Below are 21,995 nucleotides of genomic sequence, written 5' to 3' on the forward strand. Positions count from 1 at the left end.
AATTACATTGGGCATACGAAACAACATGAAAGCACAGGGCTCCTTTAAATGGAGGACCTCTGCTAAACATCTGGCAGCAACCATCTGCATCAGTCTGCAAATACTTTTCAAAAGGCAGCTCCACGTAAACCATGCTGGCCTAATCTACCCAGCATGTGACTGAGGAAGATATGATGGCAGTCAGGCCTGTCTTCTATGGATCTCCAGAAGTTAGCAGCAGTTGTATTTTTGTTCAATTGCATCATCTGTTACCAGACTTAACAGATACATTCTAGGATCTGCCTATCCTTTAATATTTAAAATTTTAGTCACATAGTTATGTATCATAATCCAGCACTTTTTTTGCTTTAATACACAACCACCAGCTATGATAAAATGTTCTAATATCTGATTAATATTTACAACATCTGTTGTTTGAATATTTAAATGTTTTGCCAATTTATATGGTATCAGATACCATCTATAATGCATCTTATATCAGTTCTCTTTCAAATCATAATTCAATGTATATTTTAAGCCTCTGGTTCATATTTTTTTCCCAATGATGTATTTCAATATTTTGTCCTATGTTTTGGGCCCATTTTATCATACAGTTTTTCACAACTTCATATTGTAATTCATATTTCAGAAATAATTTGTATAATTTTGCTATTAAGTGGTTGTTATCTGAATTTCATATATTTTCAAAGTCTTGATTAATTTTCCAATACGATATAATTTTGAGTCAATCATAAATCTTTCTTTCAATTGTCTGTACAAGAACCAGTTACATTGATATCCTTCCGTTTTTAATGATAAGGTCTAACTTTAAAATACAGAAAATGGTTAAATACTTGGGAATAAATCTCACAACGAAAAATATGGACCTATTTAAAAACAATTATAACATTTGGCAAGATATCAAAAAGGACTTGATGGGATGGATAAATTTGGGTCTATCTTGGTTAGGAAAGATTTTTGCTATAAAAATGAATTTATTACCTAAGATGTTATTCCTGTTTCAAAATCTGCAAATTGTTACTAATGATACCCCCTTTTAAAACATGGCATCAGGATATTTCCTCATTTTATTTGGTTGGGAAAGAGACTTAGAGTTAAAATGAAATTAATGTGTGACAAAATAGAAAGAGGTGTCTAGGCAGTTCCAAACCTTAAAATATACTATTATGTATGCAGTTTAGACTGAATATTAGAATGGATAAAATTTAAGAAAAAAGGATGTTACAATTAGAATGTCTGGACAATAGATTTGGATGGCACAGCTATTTGTTTTATGAAAAATCAAATGTAAGTAAGGATTTTAACAATCATCTAACAAGAAGATTCTACTGAGAAAATAGTTAAAAAGAAAAAGAAAATAGGGAAACGAGATTCCTAAGTAGACTTCAACTAATGAAGCCTTTTTAAGAAAAGATCAACTACTGAAGGATAGATGGGTTATATGCAAGGTCTTAATAAAACAAGACAATCAAACTTGGAAAATGAAAGGAAGATTTAAAATGGAAGGATAACGATTTTTTAAAATAGTAGACTGGGAACTCTAGATATCTAAAATGGGCCCTGAAGGGCTGCATATGGGTGACAGGCTGTTGAATATTTTCACCATCTTGGTCTAGATGTTACACAACATACAATTATCTACTGTCTTCCCTTTTAATCCACCTACTCCCAAAATCTATTTGCCTTCTATTAAAATCTTTGCATTACATTTCAGAAATAAATAGTACATTGAAGGAAAGTTACCATTAAAGCAACTTACTTGAGCAGTGAGTAAAGTTGTCAGAGATAGGTCTGCTCTTTCTTCAGTAATATAGGTCCGTGGTTTACCATCCCACAATGCACAATCCTCCAAGTCCATCAGTCTCAACTGAGTTTTAGATAAACTTGGCAAACGACTAATCTGCTGTGGTTGCTGTTGTGGTTGACGCACAGTGATCTGTTTCCCCTGCATACTTTCTTCTATGGCTGGGAGAGCCTCTGCCTCATTTGCTCCTTGTTTACTAGGCTGAGAGCTGGTGACTTTCTCTTCCAAGACTGGTAAGTTGCGCTTCTGCTTTCTTACAACAGGTACAGACTTTTCTTTGCTTTTAAGAATAGCTTGCTTTCTATTCTTTATTTTTCGTCTCTTCCTTTTAGAGACAGAAGGCACAGAAAGACGCTTGAAATTGTAAGAGCTGGAAGTAGTAATGATGGATTGTTTTTTCAGAACACTATCCAGTGTCCTGACATAACTAGTACTTTTAGTTGGAAGCTGATAAACCACAGGAGAACTGGATGTGCTGGGTGATAATCCCATACTTGTTTCCAACAACTTCCCTTCAGTTTCTAAGTACTCATCAAGCTTATCACTGCAAAAGGCAGATCGGTTCTTCAAGGAGCCTTCTATAATGATACCTGAAGAATTACATAAACTAGGTTTAGATTAAGTGTACTGCCCATTTCACTATGACAAGTTTGCATAGAAGCATTTTGAAGACCTGGTAAAATTAGAAAATTCTAACAACACTAAAAATTGATCTATTAAATAACAGGCTAAAAATTTAGAATTTGATTCCCTGTTAATGAGTAACTATAGACCAGTCTCCCTATTATCATTCTTGGGCAAGGTGATTGAGAGGGCAGTCGCCTTTCAACTCCAAGCAGTCTTGGATGAAGCCGATTATCTGGACCCATTTCAAACTGGCTTCAGAGCGGGACACGGAGTCGAGACTGCCATGGTCGCCTTAGTCGATGATCTCCGTCTGGGCACTGACAGGGGAAATGTGACCCTGTTAGTGCTCTTGGACATTTCAGTGGCCTTCGATACCATCGACCATGGTATCTTTCTGGAACGTCTGGGAGAGTTGGGTATCGGGGGCACTGCGCTCCAGTGGTCCGATCCTACCTCTCGGGAAGGTTCCAGTCGGTGAGGCTGGGAGATACTTGCTCTCGTAAAAGAGTGCTGACATCTGGCGTTCCTCAGGGCACCATTCTATCCCCCACGCTATTTAACATTTACATGAAGCCGCTGGGCGAGATCATCCGGAAGCATGGAGCACGGTGTTATCAGTACGCTGATGACACCCAGATCTATCTCTCCATGTCTCTGACTGATACAGTGACTAAGGATGGCACCTCTCCTCTGAATGCCTGCCTGGAGTCAGTAATGGGCTGGATGAGGGAAAACAAACTCAAGCTGAATCCAGAGAAAACAGGGGTACTCGTGATAGGTATCCCAAGGCCAGATAGGGAAATTTGCCACCCTATCCTTGATGGGGTTAAGCTTCCTCTAAAGGATAAAGTTTGCAGCTTGGGAGTACTCCTGGACTCATCTCTACAGTTATCATCTCAAGTAGATGCGATGGCCAAGAGTGCTTGGTACCAGCTTCGGCCGATACGCCAACTGCGCCCACCTGGACCAAAAGGACCTTGAAACTGTAGTACGTGCACTGGTAACCTCTCGCTTGGATTTCTGTAATGCACTCTACATGGGGCTACCTTTGTACCAAGTTCGGAAGCTACAGCTAGTTCAGAACGCTGCAGCCAGATTGGTCACGGGTATTTCAAGATCGGACCATATAACACCTACATTAAAATCTCTTCACTGGCTGCCTATTAGCTTCCGGGTGCAATACAAAGTGTTGGTCATTACCTATAAAGCCCTACATGGCTTGGGCCCGAGTTACTTGAGGGAGCACCTCTCCCTACATAATCCGCCCCGCACCCTCAGAACAACGGGGAAATACTTACTTGATTACCCCCAGGGTAAAATTAGCAGCAACTCATCAGAGAGCCTATACGGCGACAGCCCCTGCCCACTGGAATGCACTTCCAGAAAAGATCCGACTCTGCTCTACATTGGAACCCTTCAAAAAGGCACTGAAAACTTATCTTTTTCAGATAGCATACCCTCCTGATTCTCTTTAAAGATAGTATACCCTAATTAAGATCAGGATGTCCAACCACAACTGATAGTTTTTAACTGTTTTGTATATGGTTTCAGATTTTTATTGAATTGTGTGAAATTGTTGATGTATTGTATCACTTTGTACTGTGACATGTGTCACATAGCTTGCACAGTGTGAACCGCTTTGATCAGGAGGAAAAGCAGTATACAAATAAAAGTTTTATTTTATTTATTATTATAGATTGAATCTCCCTTATATGAAATTCCAAAATATTCCAAAATCCAAAATTGTTTTTATGGGTGGCTCAAATAGTGATATCTTTGTTTTCTGATGGTTCAATTTACACAAATTTTCATTTCATGAATAAAATTATTAAAAATACTATGCATAAAATTACCTTCAAGCTATGTATATAAAGTGCATACGAAACATAAATGACTGTTATGTTTAGACTTGTGTCCCATTTCCACAATCTCATATTATACACACACACACACACACACACACACACACACACACATTTCAAAATCTTTAAAAAATCAAAATCCAAGACACTTCTAATTCCAAGCACTTCAGATAAGAGAGACTTAAACTGTACCACAATTTCCCTCTCTTCCTACAGAAATAGATACTGGAAAATTTTATTAGACAATCAAAGGAAGAAAAAAAATAGAGTTGTCCTTTTCATCTCATTTATGTTCACGAAGACATGCAAGTAAGAAACACATTCAAAACTTTCTTCTCACCTTCACTTTTTGAAGAACTATGCAACTTTTCTCGCCATCCCTTAATTTTTGTGAAATCATTTGTCTTGCCAGTCCTGGAAACAAAGGGAACCCCAGTATCTAACGGCACAGAAAGGAAGGAAGAACAAAAGACATTCAAATGATTTAATCAGCTGGGAGCATACATGAATTACACAAAATGTTCAACATGAAGTGAGCTACAAAAATTCCATTGCTGACATATACCTGTAATTAATGTTTTCTGAGAACATGGCTAGGTCAATATTGTTAGATCACGCAATAAAACAATCATAGACTCATAGAGTTGGAAGAGACCACAAGGGCCAGCCAGTCCAACCCCCTGCCATGCAGGAAATCACAATCAAAGTATCCCTGACAGATGGCCATCCAGCCTCTGCTTAAAGACCTCAAAGAAAGGAGACTCCACTACACTCCAAGGGAGTGTATTCTACTGTCGAACAGCCCTTACTGTTAGGAAGTTGAGGTGGAATCTCCTAATGTTGAGGTGGAATCTCTTTTCCTGGAGCTTGCATCCATTGTTCCAGCTATGCAGAGTTAGGTAAACCTATGCTGAATGTAAAAGCCTTGAACAGTGAGTTGGTCATGTCCAGGGTTATCAGATATCCTCCTTTTCCCAAACATGTCCTACATTTCAACCTTCTGTATGGGAGGAATTCCAAAGCATCCTCCACTTGAACATGACTAAGAAGTCTACTGATTAAAACCACATGCTGTTTCCCTATGCGAAATATGTCTACCTGGGAGACTGTCCACACTGCAAATAAGGGATAGGATGGATCCTTCTACAGCTCTTTTTCTTAGGAGCAGCAGCAGCAGCAAAGACTTGCTGCCAAAGCTTGAGGAATGTATATTTCTTGGAGGAGAAAACTGCTGCTTGACGTGGAAGGATAATCTCTCTAAAGCTAGTTTTCAAGGCTTCCCCAAATGCAGCGGAGACAGGCTGCCAAGTAATGTATCTATAGTCAGCCCTCCACTAACTCTCACAGCCACCTAGCGCTACTTCACTTCATTCTGAATCAAATGTTAAAAACTTCTCCCCCTCCAAACCAGTCCTCACCACTCAACACCACTTCCCTGGTGTGGGGAGAGGTTTCAACATTAGATTCACAATGGAGGACAACAGAAGGAAGTGGTGTTAGAGAAGTCCAGAGAGAGAGAAGAAAAAGAAAGGAGGTGGTTTTAATTTTGGATACTCCTAGCAATGAAGATAAGCTGATCAAATATGGTTGCATACATAATAAAATATAGTATATGTAAAATAGTTGTAAATAAACCATATGAAATGAATTTGTATTTATATTAGTTTTTAGCTTTTATTTTGTAATGTCCTACATTTTTCTTGAGTGTCTTAAATTGTGCAGTATCTTGTTCTCTTTTGCATTTATGACATCTGGTCACCCTGGTTATGCCAAAACATAAATTTTCACTAACACTGAAGAGCTCATGTTTTATTACAACAAAAAAGAAATGCTTCATTTGTCTTATAAAGCTGTACACAGCTGTACATCTAGTTTGTAATACAAGTTTTAAAATACCACTGCATTAAGGAAGATACTGACTTACCAGCAGAACTGGAACTGCCCCTCAAGTTTTTCCATGAAGCATAGTGATCTGAATAACTTAATGGCAGCTGCACACCCAAATATTTTAGATCAATGCTCATTGCTGGGTCCACAGAATTCAGCTTTAATCCCACTGTAAGAAAAAATGCCACCTACACATTTAATACATAAAATCAACTGTAAATACAAACCTTATATATAATCAAAAAGCACTACCAGCTTTTCTCTGTATCATTTCATTTCACAGACTATCAAGATAACAGAACATTTATCTTGCTTATTCCCCCCACAGTAGGAATTATTTCAACCAGCCTTAGCCACAATCAGTTTCCCATTAAATGGGTAGGGGTGAACATTTTTGGCTCAAAGGCTTTCATGGCCGGCATCCATAGTTTTTTGTGGGTTTTTCGGGCTATGTGGCCATGTTCTAGCAGAGTTTCTTTCTGACGTTTCGCCAGCATCTGTGGCTGGCATCTTCAAGGAACGCTTTGCCTGGAAAAATTGGGTGTATATATACTGTGTGAGCCTGGGAATGCAGGAGTGATTTGCATGTGTATTGTTCTGTGCTGATGGCTGGCCTCAGCCTGGGAGGCTAATGCAAAAGAGGATTAATGTCGGCTAATTGATGATCATTGTCTGCTGGGAAAGCCCCTGACTCTGAATTCATTTGCATTTGCTGAGTCCTTATTTTGCTATTCCTCAGGACTGATAGCCAAATTTTGTTCACTTTAAGGGTTTCCTCTTTTCTGTTGAAATTGTCCAGGTGTTTGTGGATTTCAATGGCTTCCCTGTGCATCCTGACACGGTAGTGGTTGGCATGGTCCAGAACTTCAGTGTTTTCAAACAGTATTTTATGCCCAGGATGGTTTGTGGCATGTTCTGCTACTGCTGATTTTTCTGGCTGACCCAGTCTGCAGTGTCTCTCGTGTTCCTTGATTCTTGTTTGGTGGCCCCTATGTAGACTTTTCCGCAGCTGCATGGTATGCGGTAAACTCCTGTGGCTGTGAGAGGGTCTCTCTGGTCCTTGGCTGAGCTAAGCATTTGCTGGATTTTCTTCGTCGGTTTGTAAACCATTTGAAGGCAGTGCTTCCCCACCACTTTGCCTATTCTGTCTGTGACTCCTTTGATGTATGGTAAAGTTTAACATCGATAAGAGATTATTGGTGCTTATGAAGAAGCTTTACGAAAATACCTATAGGAAAGTCCAATGTACCCCTGCCGGACATTTAACAAGAAAAATACCCACCTATGTTGTAGTAAGACAGGGCTACATACAAGCCCCCATCTTATTCAACTTCTATATCAACTCTTTAGTTCACCACTTGGAATCGATAAAATCTCACCCCCCTCGTTTAACAGATAGGCCGATAACTGTGCTATTATATGCCGATGATCTGGTGCTTCTATCGCAGACAAGAATAGGTCTGAGACGCCTCTTAAGTGCTCTTGCTACCTACTGTAAAGATGAACTGTTGACTATAAACTAAAACAAAACAAAGGATATGGTATTTAATAAGAAAAAGACCAAACATAAATGGCAGATTGACGGCCATCAAAGAGATCAGGTTACCTCATACAAATACTTAGGGATAATCTTCCAGTCAACAGGATCATGGAATCTGCAAATGAACCATGCCATCGCAAGTGCTCAAAGAAGTACCAAAGCACTTCTTTCCTTTTTCTATTCTAAAGGTGGCCAATATGTCCCCGCCGCCATCTAAGTATTCGTCAGCAAAATAATTTCCCAGATGCTGTATGGCAGTCAGGTGTACACGCTTAATGATTGCAACTCATTTGAAGTAGCACAAACCAAACTTAAGAGCAATTACAAGAATTCCAACATGGATCCCAAATGTAATACTCAGGTTGGAGACAGGACAAATTTCTATGGAAGCCTGAATATTGATATTTACTGTGAATTTTTGGCTAAAGTTGACTTTTCTTCCTGTGGGACTTACGGAATTAATTTTGGCAGATACCTATCAATCTAAATGGAAAAACTCTCTGACTACAAAATCTGGGACTCGCGACTAACACCCTTCAGTCTATGGGATATTCAAAAGCTAAAACAGCCATTATGCAGCGCATAAAGGACACAGAAGTCCAAAACCATAGAACTCAGTCCGCAAACTATTTTTCTTATTGGGACAGTATAGGACCACTTACTGTGCCAAACAACATCACAAACCTATCGATCCCCAGATATAGAATAGCTTTTGCACTGGCTAGATTAAACGTTCTTCCATCAGCATTACTGGAGGGTAAATTTAGTAAGATTCCTGTTCACGAGCGAACATGCCCCTGCAACTCAGGAGATATAGAAAAATGTTGGACATGTATTGTTTCACTGCCCTTTTTATGGCAATGCTCGCAGAGATTTGATCACCCCTATACTCTTGAACGTACCTGGGAGATCTGAAGCTTTTTATTTAAATTACCTATTATCAGACTGGAACTAGCATATAACTTATAAAGTGGCACAATTTTCTCCACTAGCAATCACTTGTAGGAAAAGAACAACTGATCAAAGTTAAACACATAATATTGTGTCATGTCTAATACTGCATGTCTGGTTAAAATCTGATATTGCTAATCTACCTTTACTATTTGTATCTTAAGGGCGGAAACCCATAAAGGTTTATTTTTATTTATTTTAAATGAAGCTATCTTAAACGTAACAGAAATGAATTATTTACATTTCTAGTTGGCAGATTTTTATCCCAAGCAATCTTTTTGTGTGTATTATTTTTTATGTTATATTTTATATTGATGCTGGTCTTTGACCGTAATAAAGAATTTCATTTCATTCCATTTCACAATAAGCATATCTGACACATGGCCATCCAACCTGTTTAAAAACCGTCAAAGGAGACTCCATCAAACACTGTCAGGAGGTTTTTCCTTGTGTTTAGGCAGAATCCCTTTTCCTGTAGCTTGCATCCATTGCTCTGTGTCCTAGTTTCTGGAGCAGCTGAAAACAAGTCTGCTCCATACTCAATATGACATCATTTCAAATGTTTAAATATGGCTGTCACATCACCTGCTGACCTTCTCTTCTCCAGGCTAATATGCAGCTTACCTAAGCTGTGGCTCATAGGGCATGGTTTCCAGACCTTTCACCATATTGGTCACCCTCCTCTGGACATGGTCCAGCTTCTCAACATCCTCCTTGAACTGTGGTGCCCACACAGTATTCCAGGTTTGACCTGATCTACGCAAAATGGGATGGTACCATTACGTCACTTTATCTAGACGCTATACTTCTACTGATGCAGCCTAGAATCACATTGACTTTTTTAGCTGCTGCATTACACTGTTGACTCAACTCGTGGTCTACTAGGGCCAGGGAAGTAGGAGAGAAGTTTCAGTGTTTTTCTTCGGTCATTTTCTCACTAGAGAACTAGTTTCTAACTAGAAATATATCACTTATATTTAATGTGTGTACTATGCTATGGTAGGTATTTCAATTAACACCAGAGTAGTAATAATAATAATAATAATAGGTTTTATTTATATACCGCCCAATCACTGGGAATCTGAGCGGTTTACAACAGAGGGGATAATAGATGGTTCCCTGCCCACAGGCTTACAATCTAAAAGACATGACACAAAAGGAGAAGGGAATGGTGAGGGGGGGGGGGTGAGGGGAACAGGTCCAGCATTTCTTCTCTCCCTCTGAGGCCTGGACCAAGGCAGATGGACCAGAGGGAGGGCTCTTCTTCTTCAGGCTAGCCCTGATGGAGTTGGGCCAGCCTACTCTCCCCCCATAGGCCAAAGGATGACAGTTAAGGAGGGAGGAGCCTTTTTCTTCAGGCTAGCCCCTCATGGAGCTGGGCCAGCCTACTCTCTCCCTCATAGGCCGGAAGATGACAGTTATGAAGGAGGAGTCTCTTTCTTTAGGCTAGCCCCTGATGGAGCTGGGCCAGCCTACTCTCTCCCTCATAGGCCGGAAGATGACAGTTATGAAGGAGGAGTCTCTTTCTTTAGGCTAGCCCCTGATGGAGCTGGGCCAGCCTACTCTCTCCCTCATAGGCCGGAAGATGACAGTTATGGAGGAGAAGTCTCTTTCTTCAGGCTAGCCCCTGATGGAGCTGGGCCAGCCTACTCTCTCCCTTATAGGAGAGTAGGCACAATCTTGTTTTCTAAGGGGCTTTCCCAGCAGACAATGATCACCAATTATCAGGCACTAATCCTCTTTTGCATATCCTCCCACCCTGAGGCCTGGCCATCAACAACGGAACAATACACAGATTAACATAGGAATCATTCCTGCCTACCCAGGATCACACAGTGTATGTATGTATGTATGTATGTGTGTGTGTGTGTGTACACTCTCTCTCTCTCTCTCTCTTTCTCTCTCTCTCTCTTTCTCTTCCAGGTCAGCATTCTCTGAAGATGCCAGCCATAGATGCTGGCAAAATGTCAGGAATAAACTCTTCTAGAACATGGCCACATAGCCCGCAAAACCCGCAAAAAACTATGGATGTCGGCCACAAAGCCTTCAATTTCACAATCTTGTTTTAATCCAATAATCACACTTATATTTATTACTAAAAAAAAATCAAGTATAATACACTCCTCTAGAAACTGACCAAGATTCATTAAATGGTCATAGTACATCTCTACTTTAACATCCTTATATATTTCCTGTTGTTTTTAGAAACCTCTACTGAAGATATTGTATTTCTGAAACATGTTCCACATAATAAATGATTCAGACATTTTTGAACATTATTTCTCTCTGCTTCTGGAAGTGATTTTTGTTGTTTTTTTCCCTCCACCTCTAGGACATGCTTTTGAGGAGGAGCCAGGAAAGTCCTGTTACATAAGTAGAGTTCCACCCATCTATCCAATTACTCCACAAGGCTTAACTTGTTTCTTGCTTTTGCTACAGAGCAAAGGCTGAAGAACCACAGATGGATTCTCTTATGGAAAAGTTACACAGTGGAATAATATGTAATTCAATTAATTGACGCTTGACTGTCAAAAGTATTCATTACAGTCGGCCCTTGGTATACGCGGGGGATCCGTTCCGGACCCCCTCGTATGCCAAAATCCACGTATGCTCAAGTTCCATTGTCCCCAATGGCGGCGTGCGTGTCGCCATTGGGGACAAAAGTCCCTCTCCTCCCCTCCTCTTTCCCTCCCTCTCCCTTCCCCTACCTGCTTGCTTGCTCGGTTGCCGCACCACTGCCGCCTCCTCCGCCGCCGCCACAGGAAAGGCCGGGTAGTGCTTTTGGAGGCCAAGAGGCCTCCAGGCTGCACCCAACCCTTTGGAGGCAGTGGCGGCAAGGATGAGGCCAAGCTTTGTCCTCCTCGCCATCACCTCTGCCACCACGAAAGGGCCTGGTGGAGGGCTGGAGGCTTCTTGGCTCCCAAGAACAGCACCTGGCCATTTCACAGCGGTGGCAAGGAGGACGAGGCTTGGCCTCCCGGCCTCCTCCTCCGCTGCGAAAAGGCTGGGTGGTGCTCTTGGAGGCCAAGAAGCCTCCAGGCCTTCACCCGGCCCTTTTGCGGCGGCGGCAAGGAGGACAAGGCCAAGCTTCGTCTTCTTCGCCGCCACCACAAAGGAGCTGGGGGAAGCCTGGAGGCCTCTTGGCCTCCAAGCACAGCAGCCAGCCTTTCCTGCGGAAATGGCGGCGGTGGCGAGAACAAGGCTTGGCCTCCTGGCATCCTCGCCGCTGCCGCCGCCGTGGAAAAAGGCAGGTGGTACTCTTGGAGGCCAAGAGGCCTCCAGACTGCACCCAACCCTTTTGCGGTGGTGGCGGCGGCGTGGAGGAGGAAGCTTAGCCTTGTCCTCCTTGCCACCACCGCTGCAGAAGGGCCAGGTACCTGGCCTTTCCCGTGGCGGCGGCAGAGGAGGCGGTGAGGATGCCAGGAGGTGGCGGCGCGGCGACTGAGCAGGTAAGCAGGGTGGGGAAGAGGGAGGGAGGGTAGCTAGGTAGGAGGGAGGGAGGAGAGGGACTTTTGCCCCCAATGGTGGCGCGTGTGCATGTGCACCACCATTGGGGACAACTTCCGGGTTTGCCATGCACGTATGCTCAAATCCGCGCATGGCAAATCTGCATATAAGGAGGGCCGACTGTATTTACTGAATATTGGGGAACAAAGCACTGATCTTGTCTGGAAATATTTACAAATGTTTTAGAATTAGTCTTTCTGGAAGCCCACACAAGGGTGCTGTTTAAATCTCGCTGGGATTTAAGCAGTCTGCTTACAGGATTTACCTTAAATGTATAAGAAAAATATGGGAGTGGAGTTCTGGATGGTATGTCTGGCCCAGGGAAGGAAAAGAGAGAACCACTCCAAGTCTTTACAGCGAAATAAGACCACTTAACAATATACAATATGTTTCATATGTATTTATGAAATGCAACTATACTGTATGACGGTCCTGTAACACTTTTATAAAAACTTTTTGGATGTGCAGTAAAAATCATAATTGGATGAATAAGAAGTAGAATGAAATGCAATAAATCATATTTTGCAGAGAACTATGGAGAAAATGATGGTGACAAGCCACCCACTGGCCACATATCAGAGGCAAATGATCAGAATAAGCAGTCATTCAAGACCTACGATTATTTGTATTTATGTTTTCCAAAGTTCAAAAGAAACAAGAAGAAAACTGGATGTAATCAGTTCTGCTTCTACTACAACTATGCAATATATCTTTGAATAATTATAAATTATTCAAAACAAGCAACATGGTGGCAGAAATCCAACACAGCTGTAAGAACTATGAAAGGATACATAGCATTCAATTAAAGGAAAAATGCATGGAGTCGCCCCCCCCCCAATATCCGCAGATTCAGCCACCCATAATATTATCTATCTATCTATCTATCTATCTATCTATCTATCTATCTATCTATCTTCCAAAGAACAAACCTTGATTTTTGTCATTTTATATATTTTACTGTGCCAATGTATTTATTGGAACTTCAGAATCCACGGATTTTGGTATCTGGGGGAGGAGGTTTCCTGGAACCAAACCTTAGCAATTAACAAGGGTCCATTGTATTAACTAATGAAGAAGAAAGTTGTCATAGGATTAAACTATTTGGTTTAACTTGATTTTTAACTAACTTTTAGAGGATAGTTCTGTTGGATGTGTTAACACTATGGATCACTGATGAGACAGTTGAGACACCAAACCCACAAGAAGGGGTTGCAGACGTGCAAGTCAGTCAGTCAGACAGACAGACCAACCTACTAAAGGAAAGCCACGCAGAGATCTTTCCTACGTTGGATGAAAAGCTATCATCTGGATATAAAAACTGCTTTCCTTCATGGAGAACTATCTGAACACATTTATATGGAACAACCCCCAGGCTTTGAAGACAAAAACAATAAATATCTCTTATGCAAACTTCAGAAGAGCAGTTATGAATTAAAACAAGCTGCCAGAGCATGGACTGAGAAACTGAATAAGATGCTCCTTGAGAAGGCGTTTACTGATAGATGCCTCTACTCAAGATGGAAAGACAACAAAAAAGTAAAGTCTGAAAAAAGAAAAGGATTCAGGCCAGGGAAGTGTCCAGGGATACTGCTCATCACAGCAATTGGTGAAATTTGGCTGTAAAATAAAACATGTCCTACTAGGAGGCTTGCTGGAGTCAGGGAGGTCTTTCTTTTTTCCTGCCTATTAGGAGCAAAGGGAAGGAGACGCCCACTCTAAAGGATGTTCTGACCTTCCCTGTTGTGAAAGTGAAACAAGAAACATCTCATATTTTCTTGGAATATAGATTGAACAAGAAGGTAGAAGTTACCTTCCTAACCCAATCAATCAATAAATCAATAAAATAACAGAACTACTGAAACATCTGTCATCCTTTAGACTGTGAGGGAATGAACAGGCAGGCCCAGCTCCATCAGGGCTAGCCTGAAGAAGAAGAGCCTTCCCTCCAGTCCATCTGCCTTGGTCCAGGCCTCCGAGGGAGAGAAGAACCACTGGACCTCATCTCCTTTCCCACCACCATTTCCTTCTTCTTTTGTGTCGTGTCTTTTAGATTGTAAGCCTGAGGGCAGGGAGCCGTCTAATTAAAAATAATAATTATAATCCGCTCTGATAGCCTTTAGGACTGAAGGGCAGGGTATAAATACCATAAATAAATAAATAAAATCTTGGATTAACTAAGTTACATCTAGTGAGCACTCTGTCTACAGATACCAACTACTGGAAGAACACCATGGAAAATGAAATGCTATTGGAAAGCTTCTGTACAGAAGCAAAATGACAAGATCAGATACATCTGCAGCTTTTGGGATTTTGTGCAGAAGAACTTGATATTCTTGCAAACAAGCTAATGAAATGTGGGCTAGACAACTTAACTGTTACATGAATTTGTAATTGGTTGACCGGCTGAACCCAAAGGGTACTCAACAATGGCTCCTTTTCATCCTGGAGACAAGTGACCAGTGGGGTCCCACAGGTTAGTATTCAATATTTTCATCAATGACTTGGATGACAGTATTGGGAGCATACTTATCAAATTTGAAGATGACACCAAATTAGGAGAAGTAGCTAATACCCTGAGGACAGGATCAAAATTCAAAATGACCTGAATAGACTAGAAAGATGGGCCAAAGCTAACAAAATGAAATTCAGTATGGAGAAATGCACTGATATAGGATGGAGGACACCTGGCTGAACAAGATTACATGTGAAAGGGATCTGGGAGCCCATGTAGGCCACAAGCTGAACATGAGTTAACAGTGTGATGCGGCAGCTAAAAAGGTCAATGAAATTTTAGACTGCATCAAGAAAAATATAGTGTCTAGATTAAGGGAAGTAATAGTGCCACTCTATTCTGCTTTAGGCAGGCCCCACCTGAAATATTTTGTTCAGTTCTGAGCACAATTCAAAAAGGATATTGAGAAACTGGAGCTTGTCCAAAGGAGAGTGATTAAAATTGTGAAGGGTCTGGAAACCATGTCCTATGAGGAACAACTTAGGGAGCTGGGGATGTTTAGCCTGGAGAAGAGAAGGTTAAGAGGTGATATGATAGCCCTGTTTAAATATTTGAAGGGAAGTCACATTGAAGAGGGAGCAAGATTGTTTTCTCCTGCTCCAGAGACTAAAACATGGAACAATGGATGCAAACTACAGGAAAAAAGATTCCACCTCAACATTAAGAGGAACTTCCTGACAGTAAGGGCTGTTCAACAGTGGAGATAAGGAACAGTAAGGGCTGTTTGACCCTCCCTCCGAGTGTAGTGGAATCTACTTCCTTGGAGATCTTTAAGCATAGGCTGGATGGCCATGTGTCCGGGGTGCTTTGACGGTGATTTCCTGCATGGCATGGGGTTGGACTGGATGGTCCTTGTGGTCTCTTCCACCTCTCCAATTCTATGGATGTCTGTTCTTTTATGGAAATGGAATCACTGATTGGACTACACAGAAGCAGAAGACAGTCACAACTTCCTCTACAAAAACTGAATGTGTCTCATCCTTAGAACCATGTAAACAATGGAAGTGGCTACACATGTTACCGTTAGAGACTTTGGAATAAAAGAGCTAATCCCAACAGGATATATGAAGATAACCAAGGAAGCATAAAGATCTCTCAGCCAGAGATGACCAATCCTCATATTAAGCATGTTGAAAACAAGTATCATTTCATAAAGGATGCACATGAACAAGGGCTTATCAAGCTGGAATACTGCCCAACACAAGAGATGACTGCAGAAGCCACTGGCCAGAGTCTGTTACCAAGCTCTACAAGAGTAGATGAAGTTTGTGGACTTGTGTACACATCAATGAGAAGGGATACTGAAAGTGCAAAAATGCTCTGCACTGAAAGAATTAATGCCTCAGAATCAGCAACAGTAATAGGGTTAGATAGTTTGAGTAACCTACAGTGATCTCCCTCATAAATTCCCTGCCTCACAATGGAGTTTTTACAATAAAGATATTAGTTTGTTCTCTAAGCCACTGGCATTTTACCCCTGTGTACTGTAATTCTAAAAAGTACATGTGAAATTTTGGACCAAACAAGAACTCTTTCATACAAATTACACATGTTGCGACAGTAATAAAAATGACAATCCACATGGGACCTCAATATTTTCATCAAGGCAAGTAATAGTATGTGTATGTTGGGCACGATCAGAAACAACAGTTACTTTATAGAACTCACACCTACCTTCTCGAAGGCTAGGATGTATCTCTTGCCGGTACTTAAAAGACTTCAGATCTTCCAACAATTCTTTTTCCAGCTGTTGTATCATCTGAACACCTGTCAAATATGTATTTCTTTAAAATCTCTTAATACTATCACCATTTCTTATTCACTCACTAACCAACAATCCTTCCCATCCCATTTTCAGAAGCCAAAGAGAGAACTACTATTGAGGACATCCTCCACATCTCCCAAATTCTGAGGGGGAAAAAAGTGAAACGAGGAAAGCTGCAGTATTTTTCAAAAGCAGAGGACTAATGGACGTTTTCTTCTGTACTTTTAAGTTTCTAATGTATATGTATATTTAATATATATTAGTTATTTTCAACAATTATCCCATATGTTTCTTACATCATGTCATAGTGTATTTTGTCTATCAGTGGCATTCTATTAATGCACAATGTTTGCTCTTAAAGTAGTTGTGCTGAAGTGCTGTGTGCAACCCTGTTGCTAGTTTGCATTCACTTCATGGTGCCTTATATTATTTCCCATAACATATTAATTTATGCTTTAATCAATTTTGTATTACTTTATGATTTACATTAACATTCTGTAATAATAATAATATTTTAGCATGTGCTTTATGGTAGTTACACTGTAACTAGTTCACTATTATTAAAATACATTTTTCCTATGTTTTCATTTTTGAATGATATATTTTTAAACTCATTTTAGTTCTGTAGTTCTAGCTTAATTGATACTTTATAACTGAAATCATCAGGAGAGGCCCTTCTCTCTGTCCCACTACCCTCTCAGGCTTGTTTGGTGCAAACAAGAAAGAGGTCCTTCTCGGTGGCTCCTCCTAAACTCTGGAACTCCCTCCCTAGAGAGGCCAGTATGGCCCCATCCCTGCTCTCTTTTTAGCAGCAGATAAAAACCTTCTTTTGCCATTTGGCTTTCTCAAACTGACAAGGGTTGGACTTTAAATGCTGTGCTATTTAGCTTTTAAGGTCTGTACAGTATTTTCAATACAGCACGCCCGCGTCATACGCGGGCGCACTTTACGTGGACTTGAGCTTATGCGCTCAAGCCGTGGGGCGTGCGCAAGGTGGAAGGGGCGGCGCGTCCCATTCAATTGAATAGGTGCATGTGCCCGTTGCGCCCCGCGCACGAGCCCCATTGTTTCCAATGGGGCTTGAGCATAGGCGGAATTCGCCTTACGCGGAGGGATCCGGAACGGATCCCTGCGTAAGGCGAGGGTCGACTGTACATAGGTGTACTTTTTTAAACCTTTTTTAAAATGTTCAATTGTTTTTTAAACTTTATATTTTAATGCTTGCATTGTTTAAAATTTTTGTTAGCTCCCTTGAGTCCCTATATTGGGAAAAAGTCAGGATATAAATAAATATTATTATTATAATATTCCACAGCAGGAGAGAGAGAAAAAGGCTACCTTCTTTCTCCATGCCTGCTCTGAATCTGATCCCTCTAATTATCCAGCCTCCTCCCTCAAATAATTTATATTTTTAAAGCTACACATTTAGTCTGGCTCTTACTAGGAAACTCAGTCAACCATAGCAGAGATAGAAAATGTTAAATAAAAGGGTAAATCATAACTCACTCCCATCTACATCTGGCATTTTTAAAAAGCTTAATTCACCAACTTAAGTCTCATTGTTACCTTGGTCAACACAGGGATCACATGTAGTCAGTGAAATGGTCTGTGTATTTTTCAATTCTTTTTCTTCAGTTCTATCCACACTGTGGATATCAAGAGCTTCCTGTAGATTAAAATATCATATATTGCATGTCTTGACAAAATTCTATTGTAGGCTTACAGCAAAGACAATCACAGGTCACTTCTAACACTGCAAATGGACATTAGCTCAAGCTAATCTAGACTTGGACATTACAACGCAACCCTTAAGCCCTATTAAAATACCATTAAAAAGTGGTTATCATGCAAGCAGGAATGGGCCCACACTGAGTAGCCCTAGATGTAACATCACATGCACCATATGGGTCTGTCTGAAACAGTCCATCTCTACAGTGTGAATGGCTGCACCAGAGAGGTCTTCATAAATCCAGTGGTATGTGAAAAGGTTTCTGTACAATTTGGAATTGTAATTGTGCAGGGTACTGAACTACATGGATGATTACACAAACCACCTAGAGCCCTAAGATCCCCAGAAGGCTTTCCCTGGGTCCCACCACCATTCCAGGCTCACCTGGTGAGGACACAAGAGAGAGCCTTCTCAGTGGCTGTTCCCACCCTGTGGAACTCCCTTTCATGGGAGACTAGGCTGGCCCCTGCACTGTTGGCCTTTTGCCTGCAGGTAAAGACATTTTTAATTAAACAGGTCTTTTAAGATCTTGCAGGCTTGGTTTTATTGGTGGATGAGGAGGTTGGTTTTAGATTATTATTTTAAACTTTGTATGTTTTGAATTTTATATTTGTAATTTTTTTAAATTTTTTATTATTTTAATTGTACGATTCTAATTGTTGTTTTAATGCGTTTTATATATGTTGTTAGCCGCCTTGGGTCCCACTTTGGGAGAAAGGTGGGATAAAAATATAAATAAATAAAATTTCACTTGCACATCTTTTTGTATGAAGTCCTCCCTAGAGCAGCTGTTTGTGCACTAATCACCTGGGAAAAAGCAATGAGAATTTAACTATTTTATTAATGCTTAATAGTCACTAAATAATAGAGTTTAACTTAAAATCCAATTTAGACTGTAGCATGTCTAGTACAATGTAAAAAAAATCAAAATGTTAATTCAACAAAAAGCTTAGATCCCACAGTTGTCTAATCCTACAGTTTTGCTTTGCATTTTGAGCACTCCTCTTATATATTATTTAAGTATTTCTGACAACACTAATGTCATGCAGATACATATTTACCTTGGATGCAAAGGATACAAACAGCACACCATCCACATCCACAAGATCAGGCTTAACATCCAAATGAATACCATGAGGTTCCAAAGAGGCATAATTACTTGTTGTAATCAACCTTCCAGTGCATTTAGGTGGTCTTCCAACTCCCGGGTGCTTTATTTTCCGTGGCCTTCCCCTTTTGCGTTGACCAGGCAACCCAATATTTTGATTGTCAGTAATATTCTTGCAGGAAATACTATTCCTTAGTGCATTCGACTTTTTTCCAGTGGGTTTAACTTTTGCTAAAGAGGGGTCACTATATGCAGAGGTCTTGACATTACAACTAGGCACCTTATTTTCTGAGGCCAAATTGCTAGATGTTTCATTATTTTCCCAGGGCATCTCTCTTATTAAAGAACATCTTTGTGACACATTATCCTCAGGTATCTGTTTTCCAGTTGGTATTTCATCTGTTTCCTTAGCTTCAAATGGACTAGAGATAACACTATTTTCAAATGAAGTAGGAAATGATTCCACTGAATGACTCAAAGGAGACTGCTCACCCTTAGAAGGTGACACGACTGGTGAAAGGGCAGAAACCTTTACTGTACTTCTAGTGACAGCACAGGGTTCTAAGTATACAACAGGCAACTTGCCATTATCCAACTTTAACATTTTTGCTCTGGCAACACCCAGCTGGCCATCATGGGGTCGCTTATTGGATCCGCTTTCCTTTTTGTCCATTCCATTTTGTTTCTTCAGCTGCCGCTCCAGAACTGAATCACTGCTGTTGAAATACTCCTCTGATACATCATCTTCTTCCTGCTTCACACTTATCCCTTCCACAGACACACTTGGCCCATAATCATAGTCATCTACTGGTTCCTCCTTAACCTCAACACCTCCATTTGAGTTTAGTGGGGATGCCGCATGAGAGACATTTTGAGAAGCTATTGGACTGGACAAGAGAGAAAAATAAAATGCTAAACAAGGAAAGTGCACAGTTAAAAAATAAGCACTTTACCTCCTTTTTGTTCAAGGTATCATTAAATAAATAACACATACACAAAAAAACAAAATATGCATAAACAGGTACAGCTCAGATTACTATAAAACATTCTCCTTCAGTAGCACCACCTCCGTCTTTCCAAAGGATAGGCTGCCTGCAACTATCATCTAGCATTAATATCAGCTGTAACACCTAACAAACTTGTTTAACAGATTAATTCATTTAATAGACAGAAATAGAACACCTTATCAGACCCTTTCCTAGACCTGTCCTTAAGCTTAACCCCATGCCTAATTTCAAAGTTCTCTGCATATGATCAATTCATGTGCTGCATGTGATCAATTCATGTATCTGTGGATAGAGAAGGTGATGAAAGATAAAAGAGTGAGAGCAACAGACTTAAATCCTGTTGTCTCAACTAGAGTAGATCCATTATTTCAGTTGGGTTTACCTACATGTTGATTCACCACAGAAAAACTGATCCAATGAGTCTATTCTAGTTGACACTAACCAACAGGATTCCAGCCACAAAAAGGTGCCCTCATCAACAGAAAAAAAGCTTGTCCACCCTATCATAGATCAAAATCAGGAAAGCTATATTCAAGTCCAAGTACCACAAAGAAATATCTGTAAAGAAACCCTAACACCATTTACTGGTTACATTTAGGTATAAGGAAAGTGCAGCAAAGGCAAGGCCTCTAGACCCATTTTCTGAGGGCCTAAAGTCCACCAAAGTCCATCAAAAGCCCCCTAATCCCCCCATTTTAATTTTTCACCAAGAACTGACCCAAACCATGGTAGTTTAGCTCTCCATAAACTGTTAAAAATAAAAAGGGAAAAAATTCCAAAGGAAAACCAGAAATGCTGAGACATCATATATGTATTGCCCAAAATGTGGAGGTGTGATTCTTTTGGGAGGACACTAGGGAAGAACTGGCCCTATCTCAGTTACCCAATACTGGATTACATATTCACACTAAATGGGGGGTGGAATTTAGAGACACAACCATGTTAGTCTGGAATATCAGCAAGTAAAGGGATCTTGTAGCATTGTTTAGGACTAACCATGTGAAATAAATTACAATATAAGCTTTTGTAAATTTGGTCTACTTCCTCTGAAGTAGACTTAGGGACGAAACAGACTGCCCCTTTGGAGGAGCATCCCACCGCCCTTTTCCTTACCAGATTGGGGCCGTGGCAACTTTGTGCTTGGCCAGAGCTAAAAAGAACAGCAAAATGCCACTCATTTTAGTACTGGCAAAAAGGTACCCTTGTTGCACCGGCTTTTTGGCGCTCCTTTGGCACAGCATGTCTAAACACTACACCAACAGAGCACCATAATGCCCTTTGTCATGCGCGCAGCATGACGCTGGTGTGGGGGAGGCCAGTGTGCGTACACCATGCCCCCACACCAGTGTATAACATTGGTCTGTTTAGCCCCCAAGTCTACAAAAGTGTATGCTACATCTTCACAGTTAGTTTCACAGGTGCTATAACATCCTTTTGCACATATTACATGGATTACATATAGTTTTCCAAGGGGTCTGAAGACAAAGACCTGCTGAGTGCTTGAAAGGTATAAGATGCAAGAGTAAGACTGAAAATGGAGATACTCAAAGATACATAAAAGCTGTTCTCTCCATTTTAAAATACAAACAAAACTCTGCTCAACTGGAAAATACACAGGATAGTATACAAGTGGACCATGTATTTATTACTTTCAAAACATCTTCAATATCTTGCTGTATGTAGGAACAAAATCCAT

At 40.6% G+C, this 21,995-nt stretch overlaps 1 protein-coding gene across 5 annotated transcripts in view; it reads right to left on the minus strand.

Moving 5' to 3' along the window:
- MGA (MAX dimerization protein MGA) overlaps nucleotides 1-21,995 on the minus strand; it is a 112,731-nt gene that overhangs the window by 83,423 nt on the left and 7,313 nt on the right. For all 5 annotated transcript variants that reach the window (XM_089521905.1, XM_089521904.1, XM_089521901.1 and 2 more), the window contains 6 exons: nucleotides 19,246-20,179; nucleotides 18,022-18,121; nucleotides 16,365-16,457; nucleotides 6,218-6,349; nucleotides 4,634-4,732; nucleotides 1,760-2,394 (listed from right to left, as the gene is read on the minus strand). In XM_089521905.1, the coding sequence (XP_089378031.1) occupies nucleotides 1,760-2,394; nucleotides 4,634-4,732; nucleotides 6,218-6,349; nucleotides 16,365-16,457; nucleotides 18,022-18,121; nucleotides 19,246-20,179 (1,993 nt within the window). The remainder of the gene's footprint in view (nucleotides 1-1,759; nucleotides 2,395-4,633; nucleotides 4,733-6,217; nucleotides 6,350-16,364; nucleotides 16,458-18,021; nucleotides 18,122-19,245; nucleotides 20,180-21,995) is intronic.

Source organism: Sceloporus occidentalis, unplaced genomic scaffold (assembly GCF_023333645.1).
Source record: "Sceloporus occidentalis isolate IW3139 unplaced genomic scaffold, rSceOcc1.0.p SCAF_4, whole genome shotgun sequence".
In the NCBI taxonomy this organism is placed as follows: Eukaryota; Metazoa; Chordata; class Lepidosauria; order Squamata; family Phrynosomatidae; genus Sceloporus; species Sceloporus occidentalis.